We start from the raw sequence: 17,771 nt of genomic DNA, 5'->3' as shown, positions 1-17,771 counted from the left end.
GGATACGACTCTTTAAAACCAGAAATACGGAAATTATAGCGGCGCAAGGAAAAACATGTCACTGCATCGGGAAAGTAGCATTAAACGTACAGGTAAAAGAGGAAAATCTCAAAGTATTAATTTTTGTGGTGAAACACCTCCAACACTCTCTTATTTTAGGTATGGACTTTTTAAGGGCCGCGAGGGCCAAATTAAATTTTCAAGATAGTTCCGTGGTGCTGGAGATGGACCAGAGGGTGGTGGAACCGGTGGAGACACCTGAATTGGACCTTAGCCATTTGAATGACCAGGAAAGTAAAGCAATACAGCAAGTGGTGAGTAATTTTTCTCATTTGTTTTCAGAAAAGCCGGGAAACTGTCAGATTGTAACTCACAAGATTCAATTAAATGCCGAAAAACCTTGTAGGACTAAACCTTACCGCTATGACAAACAAAAAGACGTAATCATCGAAGAACATATTCAGGAGATGTTAAAGAATAAAATAATAACGCCCATAAATAGTGAATACGCGAGTCCAGTCGTACTATGTAGGAAAAAGAACGAGTTTCCTCCTTCGGATAAAAGGGCTTGGAGGTTTGCTATCGATTATAGAAAACTAAATAGCATAACTAAATTCCCAGTTTACCCTTTGCCGGTTATAGACGAGATCATTAGACAGATCAAATCGACGAGATATATGTCTACTTTGGACTTAACGTCTGGCTACTATCAAATAGCTATGAGACCCGAAGATATACATAAAACCGCGTTTATAACAAAATCGGGCACTTATGCATTTTTACGCATGCCTTTTGGGTTGTGTGGGGCCCCGTCAACATTCCAGAGAGCTATGGACATTGTTCTAAAGCCTGTCCTAGGAAAATCAACTTTAATTTATCTAGATGATATAATTATAACGAGTAGTACGTTGGAACAACACATTAGTGATCTCGAACAAGTTTTTAAATTATTAAAAGAGGCCGGTCTTACAATTAACGCCTCAAAATGCAAGTTCGCAACTAAAGAACTTAAATATCTCGGTTATAAAATTTCGCAAAAGGGTATAGAAACGCAAGATTCAAAAATAAAAGCTATTAAGAATTTCCCACCGCCCAACACCGCCAAGAAACTTTCGTCTTTCCTTGGACTATGTTCTTACTATCGATCTTTCATAAAAGATTTCGCTAATATTGTTGAACCACTCTTAGTAATCAAAAGAAAAAAGAGTAAATTTACGTGGACAGCGGAAGCTAACACGGCTTTTGAAAGATTAAAAGAAGCGCTTATTAATGCCCCTGTTTTAAAATTCCCTGAGGGGGATGAAAACCTGGAAATTGCGGCAGATGCATCAGACTATGCGGTGGGAGCGGTTCTTATGCAAAATAACCATCCGCTGGCATTTTTTAGTAAAACATTGAATCAAACACAAAGGAATTATACAGCTACAGAAAGAGAAACATTAGCCGTATTAATGGCTGTACACAAATTTCGAGTTTATTTCGGCAAATCGTCAGTAACTGTCTTTTCGGATCATGCGGCTGTTGGTAGACTTTACTCGGGAAAAAACCTAACGCCCAGGTTAATAAGATGGGCTTTAAAACTCCAAGAATATAATATCACAATAAAATATAAACCGGGTAAGGAAAACAATGTAGCTGACGCACTTTCTCGTATAAAACTGGACGAGGAAGGTAATGAACTTAAATGCGCTGTGTTGACTTCAAAAATTTTAGATTCTAGAGATACGGTTATTACTGAACTGAAAGCTGATCCTGAATTTGGAAATATCTATGCTTATTTGAAAGACCCCGAAGGCTTTGAGCATACAGATATCGATGCGATAAGAAATAGAGCAAAAAACTATGAAATAATAGATAATTTATTATTCTATACGAAAACAACGAACGAAAATCTTGAGTATAAGCCAGTCATCCCAGCCTCGCTTCGATTAAGCATTTTGAGGGAGTTGCACGAAAAAAAAACAGCGGGCCACCTCGGGGTCAGAAAGACTTTAAAAAGGGTACGCGAGGCGGTATATTTCCCGCAATTATACAAAATAGTAACGGCGTATGTCAGGTCCTGCAATCAATGTCAGTTAATAAATGATATTAATTACAGCCCGGCCGGGTACTTAAATAGCATTCGCGCTACATTTCCGAATGAAATTTTAGGCATAGATCTCCTTGGTCCCTTCCCCCAGAGCGAGTTAAATAAAAATCGTTTTCTTTTAGTAATAGTAGATCATTTTTCAAAATGGATAGAAATTGTTCCACTTAAACGCGCGTCAGCCAAAACAGTCGCAGATGCATTCTTACACAGATACATTTTAAAATACGGTGCACCGATAAAAGTCATTAGCGATAACGGAAAACAATTCATTAGTCAAATATTTGAAAACATATGCAATGGACTTGATATACGCCATATCAAAATGGTTCCGTATAGACCACAGGCTAACATAGCAGAAAGAGTTAATAAAAACATTGTAAAAATAATTCGCAGTTACGTTAGCACACATCACAAGCGCTGGGATGGCTACATAAATGAATTAGCTTATGCTTTAAGAACGGCACATCATGATACTACGGGAAAAACTCCAGCAGAATTATTTTTAGGCAGAAAGTTAATTACGCCTTTAGATAAATTATTCTTTGTGCAACAAAGAGAGCAGGAATTCAAACAAAAGGACGTGCAAAAACTAATTGATCAGGCGCTTAAAACCTCGGATACGGCAAGAAATAGGCAGAAAATTTATTACGATAAAAAACGCCGTGAAGCAGATTTTAAAGTTGGTGATAAAGTATTGAAACGGAAATTTTCTTTATCAAGTGCCCCAGACAATTTTATGGCAAAGCTAGCTCCAAAGTTTGAAGGCCCCTATGTAATTCAGGAAATCAAAGGAGTAGTTTTATATCTTAAAAACGAGAGAGGGGAAATCTGTAAAGCAAGTCCCGACCAGGTGAAAAAATACTATAATCCCAATGATTTTGAAATCCTTAAAAGTTTCTTGCAGGACTCAAGTCTAAACGAAATAGAAGGGCCAGAGACTGCAACAACTATTCCACCACCCAAGAAACGGAGAACTGAAGAGAGACCTAGCACTTCTACAACCCGGACGTCGGTATCAAAAAGAAAAAATGATTATCAAACTCCGGCGTTTAAGAAAAACAAAAGTACAGATGAACCGGGTAAAGAAACCGTGGTAAAAAGAAAAACACCACCTACAAAGGATGGCAGGAGGAATTACACATCAAGAAGAACGCGCACACGGCCACAGAGTCAGGTGCCAGCAAGGCCGCCGTTCCGGAAACTGAAACGCCAACAGGAAGCACAGAAGTACGAGGAACAAAAGAAATTCAAGGACTCCAGACCGGAGGACGTCAAGACCAGCCGTCCCAGGCAGAAACGCAAAAGCCAACAACCAGACGATTACTCCGTCAAGAGGCCAGCATGTAGAGGACGCAAAAGAAAGATCAACGGGGACGACAATTGGAGATCAACAAGGAGAAGATTGACATCCATGACACCTCTAACTTGGGATCAATTTTGTCAAAAACGGATGACGGAGTTTCAAGCATCGAAAACTCAAAGATAAGTTAAAACCTTCTATAAATATTTTTCTCTTTTGTTCCGAAATGTTATGCATAAGTACGAAGTTCTATGTTTTGACGAAAGTCAATATGTCTCGGTTGAGACTTAGTTTTGTTTTACTTTATTTAGCTAAGGCAAAAGTATTATTTTCTTTAAGTGTAAAAGCTAAAAACAAGCATTTTCTGTTGGTCGAAAGACTAATTCTGTTATGTTAAAGCCAAAATTTGGCCGGAGATAAAAATAACTTCGTATTCTTGTATGTACTAATAAGAATTTTAGTTTCAGTGCCGCCAGCTTGGCGAAGGATGAGTAAAGTAAAAATTTATTTTCTCTTATTCATTTTATGGTAAATTGTAAAAAGCATATGTATTAAACTTTTGTAAATGTATGTAAATACTTGCATGTTATGTAAAAGTAGAATTTAGTCTAGAAGCATAAAATTGTAGATGCTAAAAGTGAATGCTTAAAAGCAATGAAGTCAAAATTTAAGTATTAAACTGTAAAGTCATGCTTTAGAGCGAAAGCCTGCCTGTTTAAAAGATGAATGAGGGGGAAGTTAGAATGAATGTGTTTTGTAGGGTTCTCCACCTACATTTGAATTTTTAAGAATATTAAAGTAGCTCATTGAGTTGTAGAATGTCGAGTAAGGTGTGTCTATTTGTTGTTGAATTCTAACAAATCATGGTGGTTAGGGGAAGTGTTGTAAGACTAAAACACGAATATTCCCGTTTGACACCACACACGGTGGAGAGCCAGGGTAAAGTTAAATTAATGCTTGAAAAATTGAATGAATGTGAAGTAAGCAATAACTAAGAAAAACGAAACGTTAAAAACAAAAATTTATTGTGTCAAGAAAGTGTAAATTATAATGTATGTAGAAAGATACTGATACTTATTCCTTCCAGATGCTGGAAGGAAAGACCAAGATTGATTGATGAAGTCCAGGAAAAGTTGCTGTAAGAAGAAACCTTTGTAAAGAGTAACAGAATTTTAATTGTTACATAAGATTATTTTTGTGTAAACGAGGCTTTCGCCAGTTAGTTCAGAATTAGATAAACTTACAACAGGTCGTTTGTAGGACCTGCTTCCAAGTTTTCCAAATTCTGGCAGCGGCAAATGTAGGGTTTATATTTATTTTAACTAACATTTATTTTAAGTTTAAACTATCTTTCCTGTCAATCCTTACTTTCCCCTGGAACTGCCAATGCCAGAATATGTAAATTTGAGTAGAACGCGCAAGCATTCAAATTATCAGCGGAAGTAGTATGATTTAAATAGAAGGAAACAAGTTCGGTGAGAGAGAGTTATTCTTACTTAGCGAGCGCGGAGGTAGTTATAGAGATTTGAAAAACCCCGCGTTGCGGCCTATGTGCTTGGCGGGAAGTAGCTGCAATTGTTCCAGTGAGCTTCAAGTCTGCTGAATTAGCAGCCGTATTGTAAAACGCGGTGAGTTAGTTATTTGAGAGAGCCTCGTAGTTAGAATATTGTCTTTAATTTCTTTTCAGGTTTTTATTTTTATTTTGACTGCCGAGTTGGCACCGTTTGTAAGCGTCAAGAGAACGCAATTGTAAATTAGTACGTTGAATAAAAAGGGACTTAAACCCTTTATAAGACTCTGTGGTTTATACAAGCTTTCACGGTCACCTCTTGGTTGCGTGCTAGTTAGAGGCGCGCAACGTTATACACTAGACGGCGAATATGGACATCCGAATGGCATGACATCGAATTTTCTGCCTGCGTGACTCGTGGGAAAATTCGATGGTCGCAAACTAGATGGTGGAATTAGGCCACAATGGTTGGTTTAGAGTTTGGAGACACCGTGGAGAAAGGCTGCTCAACTCTTTTGTTAGGCATCGTCATACTGAGTCCTGCACCCGATGTAATGGCGTAGGCTGGTATTGGATTCCACTCTCTCAACCCCGTAGTATGCATTATTGGTGCACTTACCAGCCAACGCTATATATCTGAAGTTTTACAGCCTCTTCTCCGCCATTCACTTCAGGGCTTGCTGCGGACACACTTCAATAGGACAATGCACGACCACACGTTGCACTCTCTGCTCAAGCTTTCTTCTTAGCTCATCATGCTGCATTGTTACTCTTCTTTGATCATTCATCTATCGCCCATTAAACAAGTCTTGTCAACGACTTGAGAACGTCTAGCCGGCATGTCGCCCCCGCGAGTTTAAATACGTGTGGAGGCAATATGATCTGCCATTCCCCAACAAGGCATCCAAAGCCTCTTTCACTCAACGTCGTGGTGTGTAGCAGCAGTTTTTGATAAACGTGGAGGCAAAGCTCATTACAGATTTTCACGCCTTCCTCAGCTCAAAGAAAGCTACAGGGGTTGGACAAAAATATGGAAACACCTTTAAAAAACATGTTTATTTGCTTAATATGGTGTAGGAAACCCGTTGGCATCCAAAACAGCTTGCAGTCTTCTCGGAATGGATAAATACAGTTCCTGTATGTTTGCCAAGGGAATATTATACCATTCTTCCTGCAAAACGGTGGCAAGTTCAGATAACGATGTTGGCGGTGGATAACGAGAACGCACTTTCCGTTCCAATTTAGACCACAAAGGTTCGATAATATTCAGGTCTGGTGACTGTGGTGGCCAGGGGAGATGGGACAAGTCATCCTCGTGCTCAGAAAACCAGTCCTGAACAATGTGAGCTGTGTGAACAGGGGCTTTGTCGTCTTGGAAGACACCATCACCATCGGGGAACAAAGTTTCTACCATGGGATGAACTTGATCGGCCAAAATGTTCACATAAGTCTTGGTAGTCATGTGCCCTGACACAGTTATCATGGAGCTAGCAGAGAACCACGATATGGCTGCCCAAACCATAACAGAACCCCTGCCATGTTTCACTCTTGGCAACAAGCAGTCTGTATTATAGGCTTGAGATGACGTAAACTCGGCCAGAAGTGGGAAACAATGTGAAAGAAGACTCGTCAGAAAATATTACTCGCTTCCACTGCTCTATAGTCCAGGCTTTATGACTTAAACACCACCTTTTCTTGTTACGGGCATTAGCATCACTGATGAGTGGCTTCTCAATTGCAGCACGGCCAGCAATTCCCTGTTTATGAAGCTCCTTTCTAATTGTTTTGGTACTCATGGGGTTCGGTAACACAATATTCATTTCAGCAGTAACTTTTGCAGCTGTGGTCTTCTTATTTTTCGTCACAATTGCCCTTAATGATCGACTGTCACGATCAGTCAGGACACACTTTCGTCCGCGCTGTGATTTAGCAGATGATGTTTTTCCGCTTTTCAAATATGCGGAATAAATCTTCGATACAGTACCTCTTGAATCACTAAATACCTCGGCTACCTTACTTACGGAAGCACCTGCCATACGTGCTCCAACAATTTGCCCACGTTCGAAGTCTGTTAACTCTGACATAATGCAATGACAACCTCACATAACAGTACTCCGACAACAACTGAACTGTTTAGCACATTTACGAAGTTGAGTTGTCTAGGTGGTGTCAGTAGTCAAAAACGCCAGCGCCACCTACATATTTCATTAAAATCAATCTTTCTTTTCAAACATGCATTTCACAAGGTGTTTCCATATTTTTGTCCATCCACTGTATATTTCAGATCAATTAACATTGAGACTATGTGTAATCTCTGAAAAAAATTTGCGTTTGACAATTTTTACCCTTCTTCAGCTTGCATTTTGAATGCCCAGCAGTGTAAGTTTTGTTTACATGATCCTTTACTATGGTACTTATCTTTCTTCTTCGTGATTAATTTGTAAACGTAATACTGTAAACGCTCTATTTTCAGTAAATTTTAAGTTATTTATTATTATCATTTATCATCATTATTTTATATTTATTTATTTAAATCAGCAGTTAGTGAGTAACTTGTTTCTTGTCAGAATGACTACAGTCCGACAAGAAAATTTCAAAGCAAAATATTATTTAGTTTAGCAAAATTTAAAAAAAAAAAAAGAAAAAAAAAGTACATAAAATTATTTATGGGTCTTTTTTTTCTCTTTATGCAGTCAAGTCTCTTTTTGTGCGATTTATTTTAACACAGTTTTAAAATTACGCGATATGATTCGTATTCCAATTGCTTCTTTGGTTCCCCATTTATGCATGTATGATGGCCGCCCAGAGGGGATAGTAGATAATTCTCTGATTGTCATAAAGAGGTTCGAATCCTGGAGAAGGCATAGATGTTTGTAAGTGTCCAGTGAGGCAAGGGAGTACTCAGAATACATGGTAAGCTGAAATCCTCTCCAGAGGTTGTTGGTAGAGAAAGAGAGGGTGGGAGACTCTCGAACTGCACCCAGACGTGTTCTTCCTAGAAATTCCATCCGGGACGTAAGCAGTTAGTAAAACCCGGCGATCTCTAGTACGCCTAACTGAGTGCAGAGGTTCCGGCCTTGCACCAGCCTGTACCTGTTATATACGTATCTACTTGTTATATATATATCATATCCTGCCTGTACCTGTTATATACGCCTAAGTTAGGACCGTTCCTTCTTGAGCTCTAATAATTATCGCTCGACATTTAAGGCCTATTATTTGCGCCGCACGTTTCCGCAAGACATAAAAAGCTACAGCAGAAGAAAATGCTCCTACTTTAACGGAATTTAGAAAGAGCTACAAAAGCAAAACCATCATCGAAAATACAGGCAAAACATGACATAAATTAATGGCAAGCAGTACTAGGGCATTATAGACACATATCATACCAATCTGCGCAAATGACTTCCTTGGTTTTGAAATTCATTTTACTAAAGTCACAATGTCATATGGAAATGGGCAGGAACTTGGTTTCAATAGATTCCGTCTACGTAATGAAGTGCATCTAATTGAATACAACTGGCTAAATATCAAAACTCTTATTAACATAAATGAATTTTCAAAGTAGGGGAGAAAGACCACCACGACAACCGTGTTGAAATAACAGCTCAATTGAAACAGTTGCGCGAAAATAGCAGCTGAACAACAACAAAAAAGCACTAGAACGCAACCTTCTCACAGCATATAATAGAAAAGTTGGTCCCAATATTGAAACTAGCCTTACGATTCGAAAAATGATAAACAAAGATTTTCGTTGTTGCTAAAGAAATGTACGAAAAGAAAAAAATAAAGAGGAAAAATTTGTATTCATCGATGCTTCAATATGTTAAAATAAAAAAAAAATTAATTATGAAAACAAGAATTAAAAATTATTTCTAATGTAGACATTTTAACTCATTAATTACGTTTTATTTATTGAAAAGAAGGAGGGAAGATATTTGGAACCAACATTCACTTTTATATCTATTTAGTTCTTCTAGTGTTATGGTTTCAAGCAAACCGGGATATTGGTATTAAGGCCATTACCCGGACTATGAAGAGGTGCTGCTATATTATTATTTCACTTTTTTTTCAGCCCGCAAATAATAAATAGATCCTGACATTATTCGCACAAAAGAAGCAGAAAGACTCTAATAATAAAATTAAATTCTGAAACATTTAAAAACAATTTGCATTAATAATATTAATTACGTAGATAATACAAATATAAATATGTATTTCCTTTCTTCCGGTGGCAAAAATGAACAAAATGAATAAGTGCTACGATAATAGAAAATTCTTCGATAACTCTTTGTGCATCCGGTCCATTTCTACCATATCCTTCCTGTAAACATCATTTCTCCTTTTTCAGTCGACAAATAAGAACTTCTATTCTTTTAAAAGAATTGTCATGCTGTGAATCTCTGATTTCCGTTCTCAAATTTCATTTTTCCCTTTCTTTCCTACCCCAAAATTTCGCTGTTTAGATGTTCGTTGCTACATACTGTGTTACCAACCAAGTTAGTTAACACTAAGTTAGTTATATTTGCCAACATTAAATGTTTAAATTACACTTTTACTTCAAAACCTTACATTGCTTACTTAATTTTGAATCTTCTGCGAATATCAGTTGCAACTGCGGCAACAGATAATTAAAACTCGCTTAAATAATATAAAAAGTAATGTTGCATATTTCAATCAAATACCAACTCGTCTAAAAGTACAACTACACGAAAATGCGATGCAATAAATATCTAATTTCTTTAAATTTAAAACACAGCCTCTTCAATTTTAGAATGAATTCTAGAAAACACCAAGAAAGCATTATTTAATATTTAAATTATTAATTTGTAGTTACCTATTTGTATCACAATCGTAATTTATTAATTTAAAAGAATTTCCTCATTTAAGAAAAATGTCCAAATTTTACAACATATAAGCAAATACTTTGTAAAGTCTTGTATTCTTAGGAAGCATAAACTCCAGACTTTAAAAAGACTATTGAAGAATTTTACTCTAGTCTTGTGAAACAAACAAAAGTCAGAAGACGGGTGTATAAGATCCTTTTATTATAACACAAAGAAGTAACAACAGGCAACTTGGATTTACAAAAGACAAGCCCTCTTGGCTTAACTTAAATACGTAATATTGAACTGAAATCAAATGCAATAGATTAACCTAACGGCTCACAGGATAAAGTAACGCACAGGAAAGGCTCTGGTTTGTAGAAAACCGGCGAGACAAGCTTAATGGCCAGAAGAACTCAACGTCACATAATCAAATCGCTAATAAGTCACGGTACAAGGTGACCTTCGCTTAAATAGCACATCTTTCTCTCTCAATATGAATAAACGCTGTCTCATATCTCATTTACATTCTGGCATGAGAAGTGTCGGTGAAAAGAGAGTGACATTAAAGCACTAAACCTAAAATCAGCTATTAGTTAAAAATAAACAGATAAATCTTCACTACTTTAATACCTTTTCCATGCGTAATAAAAAGTGGTTAAACTTAAGAATGGGTGCATATTTAATAACACTTTACGTTACAGCATTTCAAACATGCAGTGAACCCTCTCTAAGAAAAACAACCATCTTTCAGGTGATTTTGCTTTTCTGTAGAAGTTGTAGTATTACAGAAAAGATATTCAATATCAAAATTTATTTATGTTGTTAGAAATATAAATCACTTTCAGAAGCGGTCATCTTAGGGAGATGAGCTCCACAAGAGAGATGTATTACTGTAAAATCCATTTCAAATATTGATCCAGGGAGTGATATAAAAATATTTAATAAGTCAAAAATGAAACGAAACATCTATAAATCTACCAGCATAATAGAAAGGAAAATGTAAATAAGTATTCTAACCTCTTTTTGTGGCAATCCATTTTGGATTGGAGTGTTTGAATTGATGGACGCTTTGCCTGCAATAGAAGAAACCAATCAGTACAGCTCACATTATCAAAATATCATTATAAATCATATTATAAAAACATCAAAATATCATTACAAATCATCATCAAAATCATTATAAAAAATCATCAAAAATCATTATCAAAATATCATTATAAGTCATATCATTAGAAATCATATTATCATTATAAATCAACAAATAACTACTTAAATATCATATTATTTATATTGTTACGTTTTTCTTTTCATTCACGTTCGTACGGGGTTCGTGTGGATTTGGAGTGAAAACGACGACACGTGATGAAGTATCGAAACACACTTCATTGGCCAGTATTGTCAGGACAGCTCCAAAACACGTTTATAGTCGTCGAAGATCTACTTTGCACTCGCTGAAACAATCAACGACACAGCCTTCAGGCTATCACGGAGACAGCTTCGCTGCAAAGCATTAGAGTACAGCTCCCGACTCTGCTCGGTCGTTCTCGGAACTCCACGTACTCTCGAGACTTTCCACGCTACAACTCGCGATGCACTCGACGACACACAGAGCACAGCTCTCGACTTTTCGGTTCAGTCGTTCCCGGAGCTCAACACGCTCTCTCGACGATGCACTAACCGCAATACACTACGTGAATCTTTCGGTGCACTCGACGACCCACTCGGCACTCGCTGTCCGGCTGACAACCTCGATCGACTCCGCAGGGATTGACTCGTTAGACGAGACACCAACTCGATACTAACTAACTCGCACTCTTGATTAAGCACTCCCTAACTGACTGCGGACCAGCAGGGTTATATAGCTTTCGACTTGTATTCGCGTACATTCTGGGCTAAACCGGTAAGAATTCGTTCCAGAAGGTTCTCCCTCCGTCCATGGCATATCGCCAATTTTGTCACAAATTGTCGCCAAACGGGGGATTTCTCGCCAAACATGGCAACTCTGCCTTCCATCGCCATTTTATGGCAACCCTAAAACTGCTTTGCGGAAAAGCTATCTTACTGCGCCTGTACATTTCGTAACAATATCATCAAACATCTGGATATTCATATTTACTTCCCTAAAAAACTCAAGAAGTTTTATATTAACCTACCTGTTGTCTGCAACAATACAAAAGTTTCTTTCCATTCACCACATTTCGTTCAACAGCACATCGATATTACAAAGAAAACCCAGACCTTGGTAAAATGCTCAGACGCAAAAGAACAAGATTTTATGTAACGTAATGAAACCACAGTTAACTATTTATCTTTGAAAATTAACAGCTTGCTATGACGCACGACAGACTTATAGATTAATATCACATTTAAATAAAGCATATTCAATCTGTAGCAAAAAAGCTCATGTTTCTTATTTATGATAAGTTAAAATAAATCGTCATAAAGCTGAGATTTGTATAAAAGTATGATGATGTGGAGTTTCTGGATAATAATATCAGGATTTGGTGATTATGTCAATGTCATTGTGTCAGTGTTAGTGGCGTATACTTAGGCAGGAACATTTATATTCCTTCAAATGCAGGACCCTGAAAATTCTGACCATGTCATAATTCGCCAGGAAGAAATACTATCATATTTTTCAAAATCATTTATACAAAATGTGCTCAACATTAACTTTCCAGAATGATGAATTAGACATAATAGAACTATTTCTTGATTGCCGCGAAGCTCTAATCCTTATACTATTCCATGTATTCATTTTTGGTATCATAAGAAAGTACCGGCTTATAATGAAAAGGCTCATAATCACGTCAATCTAAAGAAAAAAAAATCCCTGAAGCAAAATGAACATTCCCAACGTTCTTCTTTGAATGAGGATGAAAGATGAATAACCTTTCAATGTATCCCGTAATGTTAATGGTGCATACGGGAATACAGAAATGCTTTTCAGATAGCTATTAAAATGTTTTACAGCCTTTTATGTCACAGTTTTACATCTAATACTATACAAACGAATATTAAATGCCCCCGTTCTTCAAGGATATTCTGTACATCACATACCGATGCCATGACATTAATTGATAAAGTAACATATTTGATGGAACAACAGTGAAAATTTCTTAAAATTACCACTCACAAAGGATTTGGGTCTTCTGTGAAGGTGGTCGCTTTACAAGATATGACTACTGATATTGCTCAGTATTGCTATCTAATTATAGTTTCAAAAATGCTGATCATTTTCAAATGGATTTTATCTTACTTAATATGCAATAACTAGGCTTGCAACAATATGCAAGTCAAAATGCACAGTAGAAAATTTCAATAATTCAATAAAACAGGACATATTAAGCCTTTTACGAAAAGTAACTTGTGACTAAAACCTGAATAAAACTGTAGATGATTATCGCTGTGTCTTGGGAAATACTACAGAGACGTTAAAGATTCTTTTCTTTAAAACTCAATAAGCTGAAAAGAAAACACACCTGGTGCTTACAAATCCGCCAGCATTTATGGCGAGAGCCAAAATATAATATAAATTTAAAACTAAATCTAAGTATCAAACAGCCAAAATTAACAGCGAATCTTGGCTTTTAAGCTTACACCGGTGTGAAAAGCACTACCTGCAAGAATAAAGCAACGCCGAAGACAGGATCTGTGGCCCTGAGCAGGCACAACTCTCTCTGTCTAAGCAATTTCAAACCCTCACTTAAATACGCAAACTACATTTACATTATAGAGGAGAAACGGAAAAGGAGAAATGGACAGTACAGATCTGCGAACATAAAATAATTGGGTAAGCAAATTAAAATAAATCTTAGAACATAAATATTTGTACATATCCAAGATAAACAGAATACAGATGCTAAACAAGTGAAGTACACGAATCATAAGGAATATATTTTACGTATTCAATATTGTATTGTTTATTGAAAATTAATTAAAGATAAGGTATATAAGATTTTACTAACATAAGAGTTAACATAAGATTTTACTAACACAACAGTTTTTAGAAAATATATAAAGAGTGGCCCATAAAAAAGTCGCCCATTTACGGCAAGTCCAAAAGGCCACCATCTTTCTGACGCAATATATAGTAAGTGCAACAGAGATACCCAACCGTTTTGTATCTTAAGGCACATTCCAGAATACCAGAGGGGCAGCGGACACATTTATTTTTGAAGTTAAATTTATTTATATTGGCATATGTTGGAATAATTCCTGGTGGATGGATAATACAATGATATGATATAAAATATGAAAATGATTTGTCTTTCTTGCAGACAGCAATAAATCCAATAATATTACCATCCAGTGCTGGTGCTCCCCGACAACTTATGTAAAGGTAGAAATATCAAAGGATATTTATCGATTTTGTATAAGCTGTAAATATGTTGTGGATATCCTCACTTGTCCTTTCATGGGTAATATTTTCAGGATGTCTGCTTTACAGTAAATTTACCAAATTCTATTCTCACCGTAATTGCTAATTATGCAATGTCTGATATATCTGTAGGCTCATCATATTGTAGTGAAACCCGTCTATTTTCAAGTCATGGTTTAACTGAATTTGCATGTCTTTCGAAATGGCATGTATGCTTCTTGTCAGGGTGTTGTCTGACAACTGTAACTCTCGCATTGCTGACATAAATACATGTTTATTATATAATCCCTAAAATAAGCAATCGGTAGCAATTGAAAATACTTCTTTTCACAATTCACCATCCTGAAAAGGACTTTTCTGCGAACATGTGCGAAATTTTGAAAGAAGCTGCTGTGACGTTTTTACACTTTACCACAGGCTTAGTGAAAACTGAGTGTTGGGCAAACAGGTTTGTTTTTAGCTGATTTTTCTTCTTATTTTTTTAGATCCAAGTGAACAGGTCATATTATAAGTGGCATGCATTGTCTGAAAGTTACGTTCAACATTATATTTTTTTTGGCACTTGCTGTAATACTACCGCAGAACAAATAGATATATTTATCTTTAAAATTAACGAAGCAATATGATTCTTCCCAGTCAGTATTAAATTTATAGATCATTTGCCTTTTACTTGAGAAACTCATTTGGGAATTAAAATAACAAAGTATACAAAAATAATGAAATAGAAGACACCAACAATAAACTAAGAGTCACGTGCACAAAAAATACGAGAACATAATTTACAATAAATATAGCATAACAGTTTCTGGAATATCCATTAAATGAAGATTCCCCATTCTACATGACACAACAGTGCAAAACATATAATTGCGCTCTGCGTATGGTGCCATCTATGAAGACTGGTATTCAGTACAATAGTCTAGGGAGACAATTCAGTACAATAGTCTAGGGAGACAATTCAGTACAATAGTCTAGGAAGACAATTTAGTACAATAGTTTAGGGAGACAATTCAGTATAATAGTCTAGGGAGACATTACAAAATATTTTTAATGCGAGCATATTAGACATATTTTTCACTTTAAACAAATAACCAGGGCAAAATAACAAACTAGACGGTGCGCTTGGGACCGCACCTTCAAACTGCAACCATCTTGATCAAATTGGGACGCCTGCCAAGCCCATTTAAAATGATAAACATATTGTTGCGTGACTACGGGTTCGTAATAGATTGAATGCATACAGCTTCGATTATAGGTAGATAAAATTTATTTTATAGAAAGAAACACTTCAGAGCTCTGAAACTTTCCACAAAAATTGTCGTACAGCTCTTCACAGTATCACGGAGTATAAGCAGTAGTTACGATTCAAATATTAAGAACATTAAACACAACGAAATGCAAAGCGCATTTAAAGAACGAAGCTAGCCCTCTATCTATGTTATAGATATCTCTATAGTTAGCGTGAGATATCTCTATAGATATCTCTATATCTCTATAGTTCTATCTCTATAGTTATCTCTATAGATAGATAGTTCTCTATAGTTCAGCGTGAAGATATCTCTATAGTTCAGCGTGAAGATTCACGCTGAACTAACGACCAATAAACAACTCAGAGCAGATATTGTATCCGGTCTTATAAAGTTTTCACTCGGCCACCGAGAAATATTTAATACACCTCGAAATTACTGAAAGGCATATGAGGATCGGGTACGATTACAGTTACATAGAACGTCAATTACTGTTATTCAGTTATTATAAGTATGGTGATACAAGGACCGGACCGAAATGTTGCCAAATGGTCGCTTTTTGGCGCTTCTTCGCCAAAATCGTTTCCAACTTGGCGATATCTCGCCAAATTAGCGAGACAGGTATTTACTCAACGTTAAATAGATTTGACCCTGTATTTTTACTTTTCCTGCATAACATTGACTCTCGAAATTTTCATCTTATATTATACGGAAAAATACAACAATTTCACATATAATTGCCCTAAAATCATCTACCTCTGTACAAAATTCGTAATAATATAATATAATAAACAAAATTGTTTCATAAGAATAAATTGAATGTAATTAAATAAATTTAATTTAAATAAATTTAAATACAAATTTAATTAAGTAATTCTTTGCGCCATTGCTGCAAGGAATGAAATTTAAATTTAAACAAATTAAATTTAAATTTCAACAAACACGTATAAAAGTAAAAATGCAAATTTAAAGGAAAAAATTAAAAAATATATATATATATTTAAAATTTTTTTGGGCTTTAAATTTGCTTTTTTAAATTTTGGCTTTAATTTTTTTTTTTTACTTTTAATCGTGTTTTTAAAATTTAAATTTAATTTGTTTAAATATAATAAAATAATTTTTCAAACAAATAAACTTATATATCTCTAATTAATTACTGACCACAAAGCATTTTACATAAAATTTTATTAAAAATTTAAATACTTTTAAGTTTTCAATAAATTCCCGCACAGCTGCAGACATGCATAAAACCGTCTAATGATACCCTCGGGCATATAATAGGTAGCTCCTGAAGTAGGGAGATAAAGTTGAAACATTGCTTTGTTTGGCAGTAGCACCAACTTCTATAAAGCGAGTAAATGTGAAGATAAAAATGCATTGAATATATATAAGGATATCCTGAAACTACTGTATACATTTGTATATAAATTAAGTACAAAAATAGAACTTGGTAACGCATAGTGTAAATTGTTGCAAACCATGCAATGTTAGGTAATAAATTTCAAACGAACATCAGTAATTATTCAGATAACAACACGCCTATGAAAAACGTGTAAGGGAAAGAAAAACATAAATTTTACTCACGACATTGAGATGTCAAGCCTGAAAAAACAAATATCTCCAAAATTCATTTCTTGCTGTTTATTTTAGTGCGAAATGATGGGAAACTGCAACATTTTGCCTTTCAGTATAAAATAATAACTTTAGATGACAAGTTTGAAACGTCTTGAAAAAACGAAAATAGAAAAGCAAGAAAATGTGAAGAAAAACAAGCTCTGTTTATACTGGAATGAAATTAAGTATAAAAAAGAGATAAAATCAGCTGAGAGAAACTAAAAAACGTTTTTTTTTCTGTAGCTGCGTTTCGATTTTTTTTATCAAAAGTTATTAAAACTCACATTATAAGAGACAAATTTCATAAAAGGGGAAAAAAGTAAGTCTTTCTAAGTACGTATTGTTGCGTGCGTACGGGTTCGTTATGAAATGAATGCACAAGTCCGATGAAAAATGAACAAAAATTTATTATTATCACAACAAAAATGCTTAAATTTTCTCAAATTATCATGCAGTATTACAATATCTCACAGTAGTTTTCTTTTAACTACTCAAATGTCAATAGAACGTAATTCAAAACAGCTAAAGAACGCTAATCCGCGAATTCGCTACAATCAACAACAGTAGTTTTCTAAACAACAACAAACTAAGCAACTACTACAAACTGAGATGTTTTCCTCCTTTTATAAGATTTTAAAATCACGCGCTAGAATTTTCCAGTACTTTCTCGAAATCAAAAGGAGATATTTATTTATTTAATGCACGCGCTCTTGTATTTTCAATTTTCCGGCTTAGCTTTCTTTTAATATTCGTCACGCGCTGCACTGCGCGAGAAATAAAACCATTTAATTTCTAATTGAA

The 17,771-nt window shown here is 35.5% G+C and overlaps 1 protein-coding gene across 11 annotated transcripts in view; it reads right to left on the bottom strand.

The window, feature by feature from the left end:
- Positions 1 to 17,771, bottom strand: part of LOC118186305 (uncharacterized) — a 444,127-nt gene that overhangs the window by 116,218 nt on the left and 310,138 nt on the right. For all 11 annotated transcript variants that reach the window (XM_085825193.1, XM_085825199.1, XM_085825194.1 and 8 more), the window contains exon 2: positions 10,746 to 10,801. In XM_085825193.1, the coding sequence (XP_085681319.1) occupies positions 10,746 to 10,801 (56 nt within the window). The remainder of the gene's footprint in view (positions 1 to 10,745; positions 10,802 to 17,771) is intronic.

This window comes from Stegodyphus dumicola, chromosome 10 (assembly GCF_044657685.1).
Source record: "Stegodyphus dumicola isolate Sdum_Otavi_A_Nest chromosome 10, ASM4465768v1".
NCBI classification, from domain to species: domain Eukaryota; kingdom Metazoa; phylum Arthropoda; class Arachnida; order Araneae; family Eresidae; genus Stegodyphus; species Stegodyphus dumicola.
Note: the sequence above shows the minus strand (reverse complement) of the source record. Positions and strands in the feature narration are given on the sequence as shown.